The 20,273-nt window shown below is 40.3% G+C and overlaps 1 protein-coding gene across 5 annotated transcripts in view; it reads right to left on the bottom strand.

Annotated features, from left to right (window-relative positions):
• l3mbtl2 (L3MBTL histone methyl-lysine binding protein 2) overlaps window positions 1-20,273 on the bottom strand; it is a 109,577-nt gene that overhangs the window by 31,707 nt on the left and 57,597 nt on the right. For all 5 annotated transcript variants that reach the window (XM_043679906.1, XM_043679905.1, XM_043679903.1 and 2 more), the window contains exons 12-15: window positions 17,834-17,981; window positions 10,796-10,875; window positions 9,211-9,445; window positions 2,286-2,354 (exon numbers count right to left, since the gene is read on the bottom strand). In XM_043679906.1, the coding sequence (XP_043535841.1) occupies window positions 2,286-2,354; window positions 9,211-9,445; window positions 10,796-10,875; window positions 17,834-17,981 (532 nt within the window). The remainder of the gene's footprint in view (window positions 1-2,285; window positions 2,355-9,210; window positions 9,446-10,795; window positions 10,876-17,833; window positions 17,982-20,273) is intronic.

Below are 20,273 nucleotides of genomic sequence, written 5' to 3'. Positions count from 1 at the left end.
TTCTACAACTCAATGAAGTCCAGTTGAAGGCCGAGATTGATAGATTCTTGTTGTCTAGAGGAATTAAGGGCTACGGGGAGAACGCTGGTAAGTGGAGCTGAAATGCGCATCAGCCATGATTGAATGGCGGAGTGGACTCGATGGGCCGAATGGCCTTACTTCCACTCCTATGTCTTATGGTCTTATGGAGGTGCTGGTGTTAGACTGGGTAGACGAAATCAAAAGTCGCACCAGGTTAGAGTCCAAAAGTTTTATTTAAAGTCACAAGTTTTTGGAGCACTGCGCCTTAGTCAGATAAAAATTTCAATTGATGAAGGAGCAGCGCTCTGAAAGCTTGTGATTTTAAATAAACCTGTTGAGACTATAAGCTCATGTCACATGACTTGATTTCATCATCTTATGGTAAGAGTAAAGGTTTATTAATAGCAATGCCAGTCTATGACTTTAAAAATAAAACTCACGAGGACATTTCTGATTAGGCCAACATTTGCTGCCAATTCCTAACTGCCTTTGAAAAAGTAGTGACAAGCCAAACTCTTGAATACAATGGAATGACTTGCTTTTCAGAGGACAGTTAACAGATGCACTTCTTTGTCGGTCTGGAGTCATACATGGGTCAGATGAGGTAGAAATGGCAGACTTATCTTGAAATAGGCAGCTCTCTTTGTCAACAATTTAGTAATTTCATGGTCATCATTATGAATACTAGCACTTAAGTAAATTGAATCCACATTCTACAATTTCGGGGTGGGATTTGAACCCACATCTCTGGATCATTATTCCAGGTCTCTGGATTAGTAAAATACAGTAATATAATCAGGCTACCCTGGTAACATATAAAGGTTCATTATTAACATAGAACTAGAGGGCACAGGTTTAAGGTGAGAGGGGAATGATAAAAAAGGACCTGAATGGTAACATTTTCATGCAGAGGGTGATATATGTATGGAACAAGCTGCCAGAGGTGATGGAGGAGGTTGGTACAATTACAACATTTAAAAGGCATCTAGATAGGCACAAGAATAGAAAAGGGTTTAAGAGGGACATGGGTCAAATACTAGCAAATGGGACTAGATCAGGATGGGCTGTCTGGTTGATGTGGATGAGTTGGACTCATGGAATGGATTTGTTTCCATGCTGTACAACTCTATGACTATGTTTTACAGACTCCAGTAAAAGACATAAAAAAAAAGTAGTGTCTTTTAAAAAAAGTTCAGCACCAAATTATCCGTGAGGCACTGAAATTTAAGGAATGTGGGAACATGGGAAAAATAGGCCATTTCAGCCCATTGAGGCTGCTTCACCATTCAAATAGGTCACGGCTGATCATTTACTTGAGACCATTTTACCCATATTATGCTCATATCCTGAGGTAACTTAGCAATGTAAAAACAATGGTTCTCTCTGTTTGGAACATATTTCATGATTAAAACTCCCCGGTTCTCTGCAGTACAGAACACCAAAGACTTAATACCCAATGAGTGAAGAGATTCCTCCTCATCAGTCCTGGATGCTCTACCTCTTACTCTGGGAATGTTCCCCATCGCCATCCCATTTCCAAATAATATGCATGGGCAATCCTGAAAGAACCTTGCAGTTATGTCACAGAGCTTTGTATTTCTGAGTACAAATACCACAGTGTGGGTGAAGTTAGACTACACCAGAACTCTGGAACAGACTGTAATGCTGCCTCAGGAAGACAGAGCATAAAGACATGAACACACAGATGAATAAATAAACAGTGGGGGCATCGGTTTAGGGTGAGGGTAAATATATAAAAGAGACCTAAAGGGCAACTTTTTCACGCAGAGGGTGGTACGTGTATGGAATGAGCTACCAGAGGAAGTGTTGGAGGCTGGTACAATTGCAACATTTAAAAGGCATCTGGATGAGTATATGAATAGGAAGGGTTTGGAGGGATATGGGCTGGGTATTGGCAGGTAGGACTAGATTGGGTTGGGATATTTGGTTGGCATGGACGGGTTGGACCGAAGGGTCTGTTTCCATGCTGTACATCTCTATGACTCTAAAATCAGAATAATGTCACTTGAACCCTTTAATTTAAAATAGCTTTAAAAGAAATTCTTTCAGATATCCTCATGTTCAAGATATTTCATAGAATAATTTGGAGGGCAAGACAGTTTAGTAAGTTAATGTCTACATCTGAATCACCAGGGGCACCAAAAATGGAGACTCACATTTCTGACCATCTCTATACCCCAGAGCTACACTTCAATTTTGCCATTTTAATCTGGGAAAAAATAAATCAACATGGGAAGACTTACTTTTCTTCCCAAAGGGTTTCCTCTTTGTCTTACTGGCTTCTGTCGATTTAGTGGCAGGCTTTTCAGGAGCTGGAATAAATGAAAAGAAATATTAGTGTTCTATAATAAACACATTTTCCCAAAGGCAATTTGGATGAGAGTGGAGAACATAGACATTAGAGTTGAGTGTGTGGTGCTGGAAAAGCACAGCAGGTCAGGCAGCATCCGAAGAGCAGGAGAATTGATGTTTCGGGCAAAAGCCCTTCATCAGCCCAAAACATCTATTTTCCTGCTCCTAGGATGCTGCCTCACCTGCCGTGCTTTTCCAGCATCACACTTTTCGACTGATTCTCCAGCATCTGCAATCCTCACTTTCTCCCAAAACAAACATTAGGGTCACCAGTAAAGAAAGAAAATACAAAATTCATAGTTCCTCTACTCATGTTCATTGGTGTACAGTAGCTAAAAGGATGACAGTCAGGGTTAACATTAATCTATCTATAATGGGTTCATAATTACAGAAGTATTTACTTGATGGTTTAACTTCACTCACCTCACTACACTCGCTGTGCCACCAAGACGACAGTTGATGATAAAGCCTACACTAGGCTTTTACTATGATCAACAACAGGATAATTGCAATTATGAGTCACTTATGTTCAACTCTACTTATCCTTGCACTGCTGGCCAGTCAAGAACCTGAATCAGCAACATACATCCTACATTCTTCTAAATTCCAATTTTCAAAGGCCGAAGCTGTTCAACCTTTAAGATAAAGTCCTCCACAGGATTGTTCTTCTTGAAATGAAGATCATTAAGATACTTCCTAATTGAGGTTTTCAAGATAATATGCTTATGCTGTGACTTTAAGAGGGTATTTTGGTTTTTTTTTAAAAAGAAGAGAGAGATGTTTTGTGACAGAGGTGGCAAGCTGTCTACTTGGCAAGCCTGTAAAGAGCTTGAGGGGCCTTAGGTTTCATTTTTAAGAAAAATGGAACAGTGGAAGCAGCTTGGATGGGTGTGGCCAACTCTCTCAGCAGGGTTTCTAGCTGTTTTTAGGTTTAGCATTAAGCGGTTGCTGTTGGGAGTCTCAACAAGGCAGAAGCTGCTAGAGTTGTGAAGTAGAATCGATCTTTCCCCTCTCTGTTAAAACTACTATAAGTTTCTCTCTGCTGCCGGGTTACCAGAGGCAAATCTATTTTTCTGAATTTGCCTTTGCCAAAGGGTGTGTTTATGGGGTACTACTATATTGGAACAGTTAGTGATAGTTACTGTATCTATTATCCTGTTAAGGTTTCCAATAGAGTTAAGTTAATCTAAGATCTTCTTTCTTTTGTTGTATTTTGACTATATAGCATTCAAATAAATTGTGTTTTGCTTAACGTAGAGTAGTTTGACCAGTCAAATTGCACCTGGAACACAGCACGTTACATTTCCCTTTTAAATAATAAAAAAGTTAGCATCTAGACTACCACCTTAAAATATTTTGATGGGGGTCTGACCTAGTCCATAACCACAACTTTGCCAAGTCAGTCAAGGTTATGCATACAAAAGCACTGCCAGAGGCTAGAAGCGAGAATGAAAAAAAAATCCACTCAATCATTAGAATCCGAAATACTCTGGTAGGAAAGATGATGGAAGCCACAGCCTGAGCTAATTTAAAAAAAAAAAGAGTTGAATAGGAACTGGAGGACAAAGAACTTAGTGCTGCAGACAAAGAAAATAAAGTTAGACCCAGGGGAACCAATTGAGAATGTTCTTTCAAACAGCCAGCACAGTTGTGATGGATGAAATGGTCACCTGTACTACAATCTCTATGTTTAACAGATACGCATTTCAAATTCATCTTCGAGTGATTTGCATTTATCCCTTAGCAGATCCCTCAGCATGCCTCTCCAGTGTTTCCTTTCACTACTGTTTCATCCTGCTGGCCTTTTATCTATCAAATTAGCTTAAAATTTCCCAGATAGTCTTTCCCCAAGAACATTGGTCCAGAGGGCTGCGGATGGTCTGTCATTAAACACATTTAAAGGAGGAGACTAGCAAATGTTTAGTTTTTCAGGGAATTGAGGGCCTTGGGGAGAGGGCAGGAAAGTATTATTGAAGCCAGAAACCAGCTACGATTGCATCAAATCGAGCAATTTGCTCCTATCCACATCTCTGATGGAGAATAAAGGTCTTCCTGTAAAATAAAAAGATCTCTTGGAATAGTCGCCAACTCCCGCAGTGAATATCAATTTATTGAAATTCTTTTATTCACTCGTGGGATGTGGGCATCACTGGGTGGCTAGCATTAGCTTCCCTTAAGAAGCAGCTGATGAACTGCTGCAATCTGTACTGTTGGTTGACCACAACGCCATTAAGGAGGGAATTCTGGGATTCTGACCCAGTGACATTAAAAGAATGACGATATACTTTCCAGTTGGGATGATGGGTCAATTGGAGGAGAACTTGCAGGTGGTGATGTTCCATGTATATCCTGCTATTGTCCATCTAGATGGAAGTGGCCATGAGTTTGAAAGGTGCTAAGGATCTTGGTGAATTTCTAAAATGCATCTTGTACATAGAATGCATTGCTGCTTCTGAGCGTCAGTGGTGGGGGGCAAGTTCTCCTCCAATTGACCTCCAATAGGTTTGTAGATGTGGGAATAATCAAGCAGATTGCTTTGTCCCAGAATGTGTCAAGCTTCTTGAGTGTTGTTGGAGCTGCCCTCATCCAGGCAAGTGGAGTGAATTCCATCACACTTCTGGCTTGTGCCTTGTAGATGGCAGACAGGCTTTGGGGAGTCAGAAGGGAGTTACTCACAATAGTATTCCTAGCCTCTGACCTGCTCTTGTATTCACTGTTTTATTGGAGAGTCCAGTTCAGTTTCTGATCAATGGGACCATCCAAGATGTTGACAGTGGGGAATTCAATGGTGATGCCATTGAATATCAAGGATATTAGATTGTCTCTTATTGGTCATTGTCCGAACTTGTGTGGCACAAATGTTACTCACCACTTTTCAGTCCAAGACTTCCTTCAAAGAAAAGTTGGAATTGTTTCTTGCTGGAGTGGAGACCATCCCATATTAATAGGAAATGCTATACAATTGATCAGTCAGACAGATTGATTTATTCGACTAGTTTTATTCACCAAAGTATGCCCAGAGGGATGTATTTCTGACCTTTGCCTCCATGAGCCTGAGCTTTTTAAATTCTGGGTTTCAGGCTGTGCAGGAGATCATAAGGAATTTGAGTGGAGTAGAGGAAGTATAATTATACATAAAGCCTTGCAGTTGAGTCATTAAGACAAATAGGCCTTCTCTCTTCTACCATTTTTCTTGTGCTTTTACAAAGGCAGAAGCTGAGACAGGTGACTGAACCAGAAACATTAACTCTGCTTTCTTTCCACGGATACTGCCAGACCTGCTGAATTTTTCCAGCAATTTCGGTTTTTGTTTCAGACACTGAGAAAGACTGTTAGAGTTCAGAAGAATGACAGAAACTTTGGTCAGTGATAGGTTAATGTGCAGATGAGCCTCTGAGGTACATATTGATGTAACTGTGACCTCAGCAAACATCTATTCAGTATTCTTAGAAATTTTGAACTACGGCACTCAAAGCAAGCAGCTCTACTGCCTTATTATGCAAATATTGTGAATGAATATTGTTTAAAAGAAATCTTAAGGTCTGGATGAATAGAAGAACTCATGCTAAAGAGGAGGTTCTGAGGTGGCTTTTAGAAAGAGGGAAAAAAAAGGTGATCATCCCTGAATTCCCAGATAAATACTTCCAAAGAGCGAGGTAGCCATCAGAAAACTCAGTAACTGTCAGTGCATGAAGAAAGGAGGGGTTACAGACATAGTCAAAAGGATAGTGCATTCAGGAGGGCAGAGGATTGAAGAACACTAAAGAATAAAATGGGAAAGGTACAGCTATATGGTCATTTAGAGATGGGGAGAAAGATTGTGATTTTAAATTTGGGGCAGACTAGGAGTCTGATGCAAGTACCATGGAGATCAGGAAAACAATAAAATTAATAATGGTTTATTAAATTCACTCCCATTGCAGCCAAGGACTAAATTAAGGCAAGTTTTAAATGAAATGCAAAAAAAAAAGTTCAGGTGAAAATTCACCCACAAAATCTCATCCAATAGCAGCACCATCAATCCCTGAAATACTTCAAGCTTCCTTGAGATTACCTATTGCTCCCCTCTGATGAAGAAATCCTTCAATCACCTCTGAATTTCATTGCATTTCCACTCCATGCTGCACAGAAAGCTGAATTAATCATCCTCTTAAGAGTGTCCCCACATACCAAGCTGTTAATGTCTTTAAAGAATTTGTGAACCAGACAAAAGAGTACATTCAAGTTTAGGGCAACATGGTACAATTTATGCAGGGCAGAGTTCTGAACAGATTGCACTTCATCAAGGGTGACAAGCCAAAGAAAACTTGAGAGTATTATTTTATAGTATGTGGATTCCAAATGGCTAGGCCTGGAATTGGAACCCATCTCTAGTTGTCCTGGAGAAGGTGATGATGAGCAACCTGTTTGAGCAACTGCAGACCATCTGGTTAAGTAAACCCACATTGTTAGGTGAAGTGTAGTTCAGAGTATTTCAGTCTAGAGGGAATGCAGGCAGAAGGGCAGAGATAGGGGAGTTCTTAGTGAGGACTAGTAGATATAGAGTTTAAAACTGAGTTCATTGTCAAATAAAGAGAATTTTACAAGTTGTTTTAAACTGAAGGAAAGCTAGAGATCTGTAAAGACTCTGTGGCAAAGGAGCAGAGTTTGCAGTGAGAACAGAGGAAGAGGGATTTCAAGATGATGTTTAAATTAGAGGAAAGCATGCCCTCCTCTCTGGTGGAACAGCAGAGCTGCATCATCTACTTAGTGCTATATCTACAGATACTCTGATGAAATCAGCAGTTTGAGAGCGGTTGCCTGCCCTATCTTTGGTTTTGACTCCTGTATGTTTTGAGACAAACCCCAACTAAAACAAAAGATACAAAAATGTCATGTTTCTGTGAACCTGGGAAGAGGGAGTGCTCAAAGCAGGAAAGCAAGGAGTTGTATTGGTGACGGGGCTAAAAAGCAATAATACTGAAGGCTGGGTTTTAGAGCAGGGATAGTAAAGTTACTACCGTTGCCTCAGTTTTTATTCAAAGCCAGATTTACTACACACCAGGGGTTATTACGCTTTCAGTTGAAAGCAACTCAAAATAGTCCAGGTCATCAGGACTGTCATGAAATGAGGAAAAAAAAAGGTTCTGAAGAGGTGTGCCCTATCAATGATAATCATATCAAACAGAAAGCTGCAACTGCAGGATAACATTCTGTGTGACAAAAAAAAAAGAGTTGAACTTAACCACTGGAAGAATGAGTAGTGAACGTCTTTTGGGCTAGATGTGACATATTTACATATTCAAAAGGACTATCAGCAAATCCATGAGACCTATCATTCTAACAATTGGCTTATCAAAGGCAAACATCAGACTCATTTGACTTGTCATAGGCACAGTCTAGACTGTACTCAAGCAAAATTCAAACCAAATATTTCCTGTTAGATGTAATTCTGCCATTGGGCAGAGCTTGCTGAACAATTCTCAAACTGCTAACAGCTCCAATACCTACCAATTTAAGTCAATCATAACGCTTGCAAGAAGCTACATTCATTCATATTCAGGGACCCAATTCTCTAAAAAGAAAAGGAATACATTCAAGCCTTGCACTTTTAAAACGTTTTCAGAGCTTAGGAGCTTGTAGCTCTTCAAAACTACACCTGTGCCCATCAGAATCAAGTGGTCAACCAATCAAACATCCTCTTCTCCTGTAGGATACATTGTGATAGTTTGAAAATTGATATTCATGTATTTGTCTTAATAATTGCAAGGTGAAAACCATCAGCAACAGATCGGTTCTTAGCAATATTCAATTTCTGTATAACAAAGCAACTGTTTGCAGATCTTTGTTGCATCAGCTCTTTGAAGTGCCATTCACAGTTTGACTGAATATAAATGAAACATGAATCGACAGAAAATTTGTGTCAATTTTGGTTTGATTGTTAAAGTAGGAGGTACAAAAAGTTAAACTACGTCCATTGGTTTCTTCTGCTGGGTTCATTTGGGAAGTTCAGCTCTTTCCGTTTATTGACCTCTACAGGGATCGTTAGAAATCTGACACTGCATGGTGAGAATATAAAGTGCAGGGGTGTAAAGTATACATTCTTGAAAGATTCCACATGTTAACGTGGAGGAAAAGAAGGCAGACTTGAATTTTAATAGCACCTTTGTGAACAGAGGCAATGCCAAAGTGATGTATAGCCAATGAATTACCAGTCAATGTTTGAACTAAAAGTTACTTGTAATATGGAAAACATAGCAGTCAACATATGTACAGTAAGTTTTTATGAACTGCAACGTGATAATGACTTGGTTTAAGCAGTATCCCAGCAAAATTTCTCTGCTCATTGTCATGCCTGGTGATCTCCTTATATCCACCACAGAGCATGGACAATGCTCTGTTTAATAACTCATTCTGGACAGAGTACCTTTGATAGCGAAGAATCTCCCCTCTGAACTGCATCAATCTAGATACTGTGTCATAGCCTCAAGAGTTGGATTGACATTCTAATTCTGAGACTTTCCAGCATCTGCAGTCATTGTTTTTACCAAGACTGAAGCCATAGTTAAGAAAAAAAGGTAATAAAAAATTGAAGAAGACTGAATATACTTAGGGAGGTAGGAACTTGAATGAAGGAAAGCTAGAGATCTGTAAAGACTCTGTGGCAAAGGAACAGAGTATTATTTTATAGTATGTGGGTATAAATGATGATTTATGATGAGAGAGGAACTAGACATTAAATTAATTTAATTAGCTATCACAAGAGTAACAAAAATAATACTGCGAAATACAGTCTTTTCTCCAAATGGCGCAACAGTGACCATTTTGGCATCTTACCTGGATCTACAGGCATTTGGAGTTGATAGCCAGTCAACTCACACCAGCCCACCGGATACAAATCTGAGGACTCACAGTCTACCCATTGATCATATTCATCACTCCATCCATCAAAATGGATCCGCAATAGACGGTTCACTATGCGTGTCACTGTAGCAACGCAGATTAGGCGAGGTTCCATCAGGTCAACAGCCTCAAGTTTCATTCCAGGTTCAAACCCATGGTATGGAATATCCTGAAAAATAATGTGACAACATTTTTAATTCTCCGATCTGAGGCCTCATAACATATTGCAAAGGGAGGTTACATTTTTGCTCCTCAGATCTTAGGTCTACTATGGCACTGTAGGCCCTGGGAACACAAGTAGATAAGGTCACATAGATCAAGCTTGTTCCATCTCCACAATTTCACCTTTTAACATCCTAACTTCCTATCATTTATAACATTCTTCAATATTTCTATTCTGCAAAGCAGGAATCCAATTTTGTTCAATGTATTCTATCCCTTTGGGATAAAGCATTTCATATTCTTCCAAAGGCTTGTTAGATTTTGGAATGTTTGCCTTTATTGGTCGGAGAATTGAGTACAAGAGTCAGAATGTCGTGTTGCAGCTCGATAGGACTCTGGTTAGCCCACATTTAGAGTATTGCGTTCAATTCTGGTCATTACATTATAGGAAGGATGTGGAGGCTTTGGAGAGAGTGCAGAAGAGGTTTACCAGACATCAGTCTGGATTAAAAAAGTATGACCTATAAAGAGAGGCAAGTTGTTCTCTCTGGAGCAGCAGAGGCTGAGGGGAGACTTGATAAAAGTCTATGAAATTATGAGATGCATAGATAGGGTTGACAGTCAGAATCTTCCCCCAACCACAAAGTTGAAATGTCTGATACGAGTGGGCATGCATTGAAGTTGGAAGGGACAAGTTTAAAAGGAGATGAAGGACAATTTTCATTTTTTTGCAAAAATAACATAGGAGGCGTTGAGAACACGCTGCCAGGATAGTGGTGGAAGCAGATACAATAGGGGCATTTAAGAGACTTTTAGATAAGCCCATGAACACGCAAGGAGTGGAGTGATATAGACCCAGGTGAGGCAGAAGGGGTTAGTTTAATTTGGCATCATGTTTGGCACAGCACCGTGGTCAAAGGGCCCATTCCTGTGCTGTACTGTTCTATGTTCTACAAGAATATTGCCCCTGGGGCAAAAATTCTCTTTTAACCATCTTAATTAATTAAGCTTAATGTCCCTCAAATGGAGGGGAAATGGCATTAAGCATTTTAGTGAGTTGAAAAAGCCAACACAGACAAGACTGGCAAATGAGTTCCTTTGTGCTGTAATGACTCTTCACTATTTTGCAAACATAAAAAGCTAAAAAAAAATTCTATTGGTGGGAAAGGGTCCTAGTTTCAATCCTGACTCACGTTGGGTTAATTGATCCCAATCAGTGTGGTGGTGCTGCAGGGTCTACATTAGCATCAGTCGGCTTAGAGCAGGGAGACAGAATCGTTTCGATCCAGCCTTCACAGGTCTTCCATATCCAGTAGTCACTTATAAAATTACGGCAGAAAGTATCTGCCTTACTCACCCTAATGAATAGACTTGCAGGAGCTGCTATGGAACCAGTTTCTGTCAAATATGTATCCCAGTCAAAGCATTGCTCCCAGCCTAGAATCAAAATAGAGAAGACCATGAGCAGAGAACTTCCTCACCATACAGCCAAAGAAACAAGAGGGTAATGAGGCATGACTAAGACATCTGAACAAAGTGCTCACTTACAATAAATATGCGCATTAAATGATGCCCCAGCTAGAGACATTTAAGCAGCAAGTTTCCAAACCTTTAATGGAAAAAGGTAGTGAAAAGAGAAGAGCACTGACAGGAGATTCTCAATCCTGTTCTTGCATTACAAAAGTGCTGAAACAGCCAACCAGTCTATGTTCCACTCAGGCCTCAATCTATCTTTTCCTCATTGCATTCAACCATAGTTTTCCTTCTCTCTCATCTAGTTTTTCATTTAAATGCATCTATTCACTTAAACCACTGTCAGCAGGTTCCTTATTCTCACCACTCAATGAGATACTGACCAATCTGTATTCTAACTTCATCCATCTAACTTGGCTCCACAAACCTCAATATCCTTAGAAAAACCTGACTCAGATTGAATTAATATATTCAACCAGCATGTACTGCTTTTTCTAAGTGTGTGCTCCACACTTCTATTACCTGTTCCATGAATAAACTGCTTCCAAAATTCTCCCAATTGTCCCAACTCTGCCTTTACATTTATGTCACCGCCACTGCCTTTCATCAACCTCACTCGTGATCATCATCTACTTTCCAAGGACTATTAGGCTGGATTATCTAATCTCTACACACCTACAACTCTAGCTTACTCACCCTAATCTAGAATAAAAATCACACAACACCAGGTTATAGTCCAACAGGTTGAATTGGAAGCACACTAGCTTTCGGAGCGACACTCCATCAGGTGATTGTGGAGGGCTCGATTGTAACAGAATTTATAGCAAAAATTTGCAGTGTGATGTAACTGAAATTATACATTGAAAAATTGATTGTCTGTTAAGCCTTTCATTTGTTAGAATACAGTGATAGTTTCACTTCTTTCATATGTAAATCACAAAACCCTTTTTTTAAAGTTGCATTCTCGGGTTAGCTGTTAACAATGGTGATAGCTAGACAATATGTTGAAGGTGTTAGCACCCTGTGTTCTCTGTCTATGACCTGATGTTTAGATTGTTATCTCACTTTTTAGATTAGAATCAGAGTTTTACATAAATTCATGCAGATTTTGAGCTCAGAGTTCTACTTGAATGTATGCAGTTTTTGAGCAAAGTGCAATGTAACTCTGCAAGTACAAGTTCACCACACAAAATATATGTGTGCATGTGGGTCTTTGTCTGTCTGTGTGACCCAGAACAAATCCTTGTGGAGCACCTCCAGCCATTTCATTCAAGTTGGAACACACAAACATCATACCTACTCTTGGTCTACTATTACCCTGAAGAAGGGCTTATGCCCAAAACGTCGATTCTCCTGTTCCCTGGATGCTGCCTGACCTGCTGCGCTTTTCCAGCAACACATTTTCAGCTCTGATCTCCAGCATCTGCAGACCTCACTTTCTCCTACTATTACCCAACCAATCCTTTAACCAGGACAATAAATGGCTTTCAATACCAATAGGTTTAATTATGACTAACAATTTCTCATGTGGAACCTTACCAAATGTCTTCTGGTAGTCTGCAAACTGCAAGCATAGGCATTGCACTGTCCACTAAAGTTAACCAGCCAACAAGAAGAAACAAAATCAATAAAGCATGATAAATCATTCAAAAATCTATCTTTACCAGTTAATGGAAGCCAGCAAATCAAGAAGTCCTCACAATCACCCTGATCCTCAATTTACAACAGGTCACTCAAAAGGATTCTGGAGATACACTGGGTAGATGGGTTACCACCAGGAAAGGTGGAAGAGGGAGGCATGTAGTGCAGGAGTCTCCTGTGGCTATCCCCATCTCAAACAGGTATGCTGTTTTGAAAAATGTGATGGACTCTCATGGGAACACAGCACGAACAGCAAAGTTTCTGGTATTGATACTAGTAATGTAACGAGGGGTATGTCAGATTCTAAGTGATCAATTGTGATAGGAGACTCTAGTCAGAGGCACAAACAAACGTTTCTGTGGCTCATCACTCTACTAAAGGCCATATTTGCTCCTTAACAATCTAGAGCCCCAGAAAGTAGCACAGTCTTGCTGCTCTAAAAAACACTGCTCCAGGATAACTTAGTACCCATGTTTTACATTTTTAAAATTTAATCGAAAGACAGATGTCAATAAAACATAACATATATACTCAGTAATAGCTGATCTCATGTAAAAGTCGACCCCCTATTTTTGATCAAATAATCTGGAATTTAACATACATCTTGTGTAAAGGTCAACCCTAGCTCTTCACAGATAACAGATCAATGTTTATGAGTCAGTGTGCCAGCTGTCATGTCCCGCTCCAGCTTTCCAGTCTGCTGGTTGTTCTGCTCCACTCCCGGTCTTCTAGGCCATGCCGGGATTTCAGAATTAATATAATTTCTTTTTCTCTGTATTAGTTTAGAGATCTATTGGGCTTCTGCTAAAGATACGGTATGAATTTTGATGGACATGAATTTCAGCATCTCAAAAATAGTATCCATGTAATAGTCAACCTCAAATTTAACTTTAAAAAGTAGTCAAAAAATTTGACTATTACTCAAGAACTCACTCTACTCGCTACTGTAGTTTACAGCAATGCTACACTTAAAAACTGTACACTTAGCAAGAAATCAGAATGGTGTGTTGCCTCCATGGTGCCAGGATCAGGGATATTTCAGAGTGCAAAATATTCTCAAAAGGAGAGTGGGATCAGCTGGAGGTTGTTGTACATATTGGAACTAATGACATAGGAAAGGAAAAAGGATGAGATTCTGAATGGAGAATATAGGAAGTTAGGCAGGAATTTAAAAAGGTCAGAGGGTAATAATATCTGGATTACTCCTAGTATGACGAGCTAGTGAGGGTAGGAATAAGAGGATAGAGCAGACAAACGCAAGGCTGAGGAGCTGGTGAATCTCTTCTAGGATAATGGTGACTTGTACAAGGATAATGGAGTGTGCCTGAATTGGAAGGGAACTAATAAACTGGCAGGGAGATTTGCTAGAGCTGCTCAGGAGGACAAACTAGTAAGGGACCCAGGGAGATAGTGAGGAAAGAGATTAGTCTGAGCCTGGTACAGTTGGAAAGAGGAACAAAGCAGAGAATGAGGTAGGAGTGATTAATTAAACTGCTTTTATTTCAATGCAAGAGGCCTAACACGGAAGGCCTCAGAGCATGGTTAGGAACATGGGAATGAGACATCATAGCAATTAGAGATGTGGCCCACAGATGGACAGGACTGGCAGCTTAATGTTCCAGGATACAAATGCTATAGGAAAGATAGAAAAGGGTGGCAAGAGAGAGGAAGGAGTGTCATTTTTGATAAAGGAAATTATTACAGCTGTATTTAGGGAGGATATTCCTAGGAATACATCCAGGGAAGTTACTTGAGTGGAACTGAGAAATAAGAAAGGGATGACCACCTTATTGGGATTGTATTATAAACCCACCCCTCTCAAGTACTCAGCAGGAAATGCAGAAACAAATTTGTAAGGAGATCTCAGCCATCTGTAAGAATAATAGGATGGTAATGGTAGGGGATTTTAACTTTCCAAACATAGATTGGATCTGCCATAGTGTTAAGGGTTTAGGTGGAGAGGAATTTGTTCAGTGTGTAAAAGAAATTTTTCTGAAACCTGACCTACTCTTGGGAAATAAGTCAGGGCAGGTGACTGAGGTGTCAGTGGGGGAGCACTTTGGGACCAGAGACCATAATTCTATTAGTCTTAAAATAATGATGTAAAAGGATAGATCGGATCTAAAAGCTGAAGTTGTAAATTGGAAGGAGGGCATTTTTGATGGTATTAGGCAAGAAATTTCAAAAGCTGACTGGGGCAGATGTTCGCAGTTAATGGGACAGCTGGAAAATGGGAAGCCTTCAAAAATAAGATAATGAGAGTCCATAAACAGTATATTCTTGTTCGGGTGAAAGGTAAGGCTGGTAGATGTAGGGAATGCTGGATGCCTAGAGAAATGGAGGTTTTGGTCAAGAAAAAGGGAAGCAAGCACACATTAGGTATAGACGGTAGAGATCAAGTGAATCCTTAGAAGAGTATAAGCACAGTAGGAGTATCCTTAAGCAACAAAGCGGGGACATGAGATAGCTTTGGCAAATAGGATTAAGGAGAATCCAAAGGGAATTTATAAATTTTATTAAGGACAAAAGGGTAGCTAGGGAGAGAATAGGGCCGCTCAAAGATCAGCAAGGCAGCCTATCTGTGGAACTGCAGGAGATGGTGAAGATACTAAACGGATATTTTGCATCAGTGTTTACTGTGACGAAGGACATGGAAGATATAGAATGTGGAGAAATAGATGGTGACATCTTGTAAAATGTCCATATTACAGAGGACATGTCCTGGATGTCTTATTCATATAAAAGATGGGTAAATTCCCAAGACCTGATCAGATGTACCTTAGAACCCTTTGGGAAGGTAGGGAAGTGATTGCTGGGCCCTTTGCTGAGCTACTTGTATCATCGATAGTACAGGTGAGGTGCTGGAGGACTAGAGGTTGGCTAATGTGGTGCCACTATTTAAGAAAAGGTGGTAAGGAAAAGCCAGGGAACTGTAGACAGGTGAACCTGACATTGAAGGGAACCCTGAGGGACAGGATTTAGATCTATTTGAAAAGGCACGGACTGATTAGGAATAGTCAGTATGGCTTTGTGCATGGGAAATCATGTTTCACTAATTTGATTGAGTGTTTTGAAGAAGTAATGAAGAGGATTGATAAGGGCAGAGTGGTGGACATGATCTATAACAATTTTAGTAAGCATTTGACAAGGTTCCTCATAGTAGACTGGCTAGCAAGGTTAGATCACAGAATACTAGCCATTTGGATACAGAACTGGCTCGAAGGTAGAAGTTAGACTGTGATGGTGGAGAGTTGCTTTTCAGACTTTAGGCCTGTGAGCAACGGTGTGCCACAAGGATCGCTGGTGGGTCCACTGTTTTTATCATTTATAAAGAATGATTTGGATATGAACATAGGAGATATAGTTAATAAGTTTGCAGATGATAGCAAAATTGGAGGTATAATGGACAGCAAAGAAGGTTACCTGAGAGTACAACAGGATCTTGATCAGATGGGCCAAATGGCCAAGGCGTTGCACATGGAGTTTAATTTTGATATTGGAGAGGTGCTTCATTTAGAAAAGGCAAATCAGGGTAGGATTTGTACATTGGATATTAAGGTCCTGGGGAGTGTTGCTGAACAAAGAAACCTTGGAGTGCAGGTGCATTGTTCCTTGAAAGTGGAGTCTCTGGTAGATAGGATAGTGAAGAAGGTATTTAGTATGCTTTCCTTCATTGGAGACAGCATTGTGTACAGGAGTTGGGAGGTCACGTTGCGTTGGGAGGTCACGTTGCAGCTGTACAGGACATTGGTTAGGAAACTTTTAGGATATTGTGCAATTTTGCTCTCCCTCCCATCAGAAGGATGTTGTTAAAAAATTGAAAGGGTTCAGAAAAAATTTGCAAGGATGTTGTCAGGGGAGCAGGGTAGTTTGAGCTATAGGGAGAGGCTAAATAGGCTGGGGCTGTTTTCCCCAGGATTGTTGGAGGCTGAGGGTTGACCTTATTAGTGGTTTGTAAAATCATGAGGTGCATGAATAGCATAAATAGACCAGGTCTTTTCCTTGGGCTGGGGGAATCCAAAACTAGAGGGCATAAGTTTTTGTGAGGGGGGAAAAGTTTCAAAAGGAACCCAAGGGGCAACGTTTTTTTTCCAACACAGAGGGTGGTGCATGTATGGAATGAACTGCCAGAAGTGGTGGCGGAGGCTGGTACAATTAGAATATTTAAAAAGGCATCTGGATTGGTACATGAATAGGAAGGGATTAGAGGGATATGGGCCAAGTGCTGGCAAATGGGACTAGATTAATTTAGGATATCTGGTCAGCATGGACGAGTTGGACCAAAGGGTCCGTTTCTGTGCTATATATCTGTGACTCAACAATCTTCAGCTAAATTACAACGAAAGGCTGAAGAATTCAGGTCTTAATTAGGAAATAACCAAACAAGCAGTTATTGATTGTGTTGCCAACCTGTTCTGAATATACTAGAGTGATGGGATAATATACAGTCAGACATACAGCAGAGAAACAGAACCTTCAGTCCAACCCATCCATGCCGACCAGATATTCTAGAATTAATCTAGTCCCATTTGCCAGGACTTGGTTCATATCCCTCTAAACCTTTCCTATTCATATACCTGTCCAGATGCCTTTTAAGTGTTGCAAATGTACCAGCTTCCACCATTTCCCCTGGCAGTTCATTCAATACATAGTCCGCCCTCTGTGAAAAAGTTGCCCTACAGGTCCCTTTTAAAAAACTTTCCCCTCTCACCTTAAACCCATGCTCTTTAGTTTTGGGATTACCAAGCCTGGGGAAAAAGACCTTGGTCATTCACCCTATTCATGCTCCTCATATGAAGGGCCTTCGCAACCAGTGAACAAGTGAAGGAATGTTTCAAGGTTTCCATTCATCCAGTGTCTCTTGCTGGAATGAATTAAGAGCACAAAGACCATTAAGAACATGGAAACATCAGGGAACACGTCAATCTCCAGGGTTAACCAACACATACTTAGTATAAGCCTGTTAATCTTACCATCTTAGGTTCACACATTCAAAAAAAAATCTCAGACAGGCCAGCACAATAGAACTTTGCCTCAGCCAACATCCTCTCCAGAAGATGTGCGTGTGTCAGTGAGAGAAGAAGTGGGTGGGAGGAGAAAAGATGAGGGAAAGCAGGAACAAAACCACCAATTTGTTTGCTCCCAAGGTCTAAATTCACTCAGCACCCATACTCAGGCAGCTTCATCCATGCTGCTATCCATAATTATATTGGGGGCTCTTCCTTTGCTAATATTTGATAACCAATTTATAAAGGCTGTTTAATTTCAACATGTAACTTACCTCTAGGCGTCGTTAATTCAATGTCATTCTTCTTGCAGAAACCCACAGGGAAGATGCAACAAGAGGAAGCATGATAACAGAACCAGTCAGTACCATCAGCCGCCTCACATCCATCAATTCCAATCATCAGATAGCCATCCAACAACACCTGTTGTTCCACAAGATCGAAAACAGTTAATCACTTCTGCTGGTGTTGTACAACAGGACTTCTGCCTCAAATTAAGCTGCTCATCTGATACCTAGCATCAGAAAAGTTGATATTTTTGCCAATTAAATATTGACTTTGTTAGCAAAATCAAATCTAGTTGGTTTAAAAGGGGTTACGGGAGTAGGGACACAGAATTGACTATGGGGCAGAAAACAAAATGTGTAGTATTTAATTGTTATGCTTGATTATGAATCTATTTTACTATTGGTGCTGCCTATGCTTGATTGGTCAAGCTGGGTGTGAACTCAGGATAAAGTAAGCAAAGCTGGAAAGCCAGAGCTCAAGCATGGAGTAGATACTAAACTTCAGTAAATAAAATCAGTTACACAAATTTTGATATATGTGTAATTGCTGCATAAATCAGAGACAAAATATGTAACCTAGTGCAGTACTGTAGTGAAGAGTATTTTTTAAAAATAAACAGACCAGAGGAATTCTACGGTTAACATTACCCAAGGATTGGGATCACATATGTGTAATTGCTGCATAAATCAGAGACAAAATATGTAACCTAGTGCAATACTGTAGTGAAGAGTATTTTTTTAAAAATAAACAGACCAGAGGAATTCTACGGTTAACATTACCCAAGGATTGGGATCACTACACCTCTTGAAAACAGACTCATGACCTGCATTCCGGTAGAGTATATTCAATATGCCATTAAAAATTATACATGTTCAGAAATGTAACAAACAGGAGGATGATATTAACACAGGGGTATACTGGTGAAGTTTCATATAAAAGCATGACTCATTTTAGCTGCATAAATGAGGAGACCGGTTTGGGTGCGGGGTGGGGGGAGCGGGGGCGGGAAAGAGGTGGGGGCAATGTTCAGGGATAAAGATACTGGGTGCTCATACAGTTGACTTTGGCATGACAATTTATGAAGACTATTAGTATGTGATGTAACTTCCTTGGATTTATAATGAGAGGCAGACAGCACAATAAAGTAACCACGTCATGTTAATTTTTTTAAAATTAGCTGGTCAGATCCCAGTTGGAGTATTACAGTAAAATCAGGGCAACCACACTTCAGGTGAGAGAACAAGGCCTGAGAGAGGATGCAAGTACTCAGTGAAATGGTAGATAGGAACATTAGAAATAAATTAGGCCATTTGTCGATTTGAGCTGGCCTTGCTATTTAATATGATCATGGGTGATCTTACACCTCAATTCCACTTTCTTGCACTCTCCCTTAATATCCAAAAGTGTATCAACCTGTTTTCAATATAGTTAATAATTAAACACCCACAGTTCTCTGGAGGTCGATAAATCCAAAGATCCAAAATCACAAGAGAAGAAATTTCACCCCACAGTTCAAAATGGCCAGCCCTTTATTCTGAGGCTGTGATCCCAAGATCTGGACTCTTTAGCTGCGGAAATATTCTCCCAACATATCTTCCCCATCAAGTCCCTTTACAATGTTGCAAACCTCAATAGGATCACCTCACATGCTTCTAAATTCTGTAATGTATTCTCCTATGCTGATTAATATCTCTTCAAAGAAGGAACCTATTGCCAGTCTAGTGTGTATGGATTTTAACAAGGTCAGCCAGGTGGACCTCATAGAATGAGGTCCCTGATTAACAGCCCCAATCAGGTCCACAGGAGAAACTTCACACAGATAGTCACCCATGGGTGGAATCGAACTCAGGTCGCTACCACTGAGCCACAGTGCTGCCCTAGTCTGTCTTGAGAGGAGTGACTGAGTAGATTGCGCCTGTACTAATTGGAATTTAGAAGAACAAGAAGCAACCTTATTGAAACAAACAAGATTCTTATGGGATTTGACAGACATTAGATGCAGGAATATAGTTTGCTTTTGTGGGAGAGTCTAGGAGGAGAGGGCATAATCTGAAAATAAGGGGCTGTCTTTGAAGATAGAATTCCCCTCAAACTATCAAAGGGCAGTATATTTGTGGAATTATTTCCTGCAGAGGGTTGTAGAGGTTGCGTCATTAACTGCATTCAGGGCTGAGATATACAGATTTTTAAAATCAGTAAGGGAATCAAGGGTTATGGGGTAAAAGGCAGAAAGCGGAGCTCAGGATGATCAGATCAGCCACAATGTCATCAAATAGCAGCACAGATTTAATGGGCTGAATGACTTGCTTCTGCTGATCTTAGAGTGACTCAGAAGGATGAGAACCTATGGAATTCTCTAGCCCAGGGGGTTGTGAAGGTTCCATCATTGCATATAAGGCAGGCTAGATAAACCTGAGGGAATGCATG

Source organism: Chiloscyllium plagiosum, chromosome 39, assembly GCF_004010195.1.
Source record: "Chiloscyllium plagiosum isolate BGI_BamShark_2017 chromosome 39, ASM401019v2, whole genome shotgun sequence".
Lineage (NCBI taxonomy): Eukaryota > Metazoa > Chordata > Chondrichthyes > Orectolobiformes > Hemiscylliidae > Chiloscyllium > Chiloscyllium plagiosum.
This window is presented reverse-complemented; position numbering and strand designations above follow the sequence as displayed.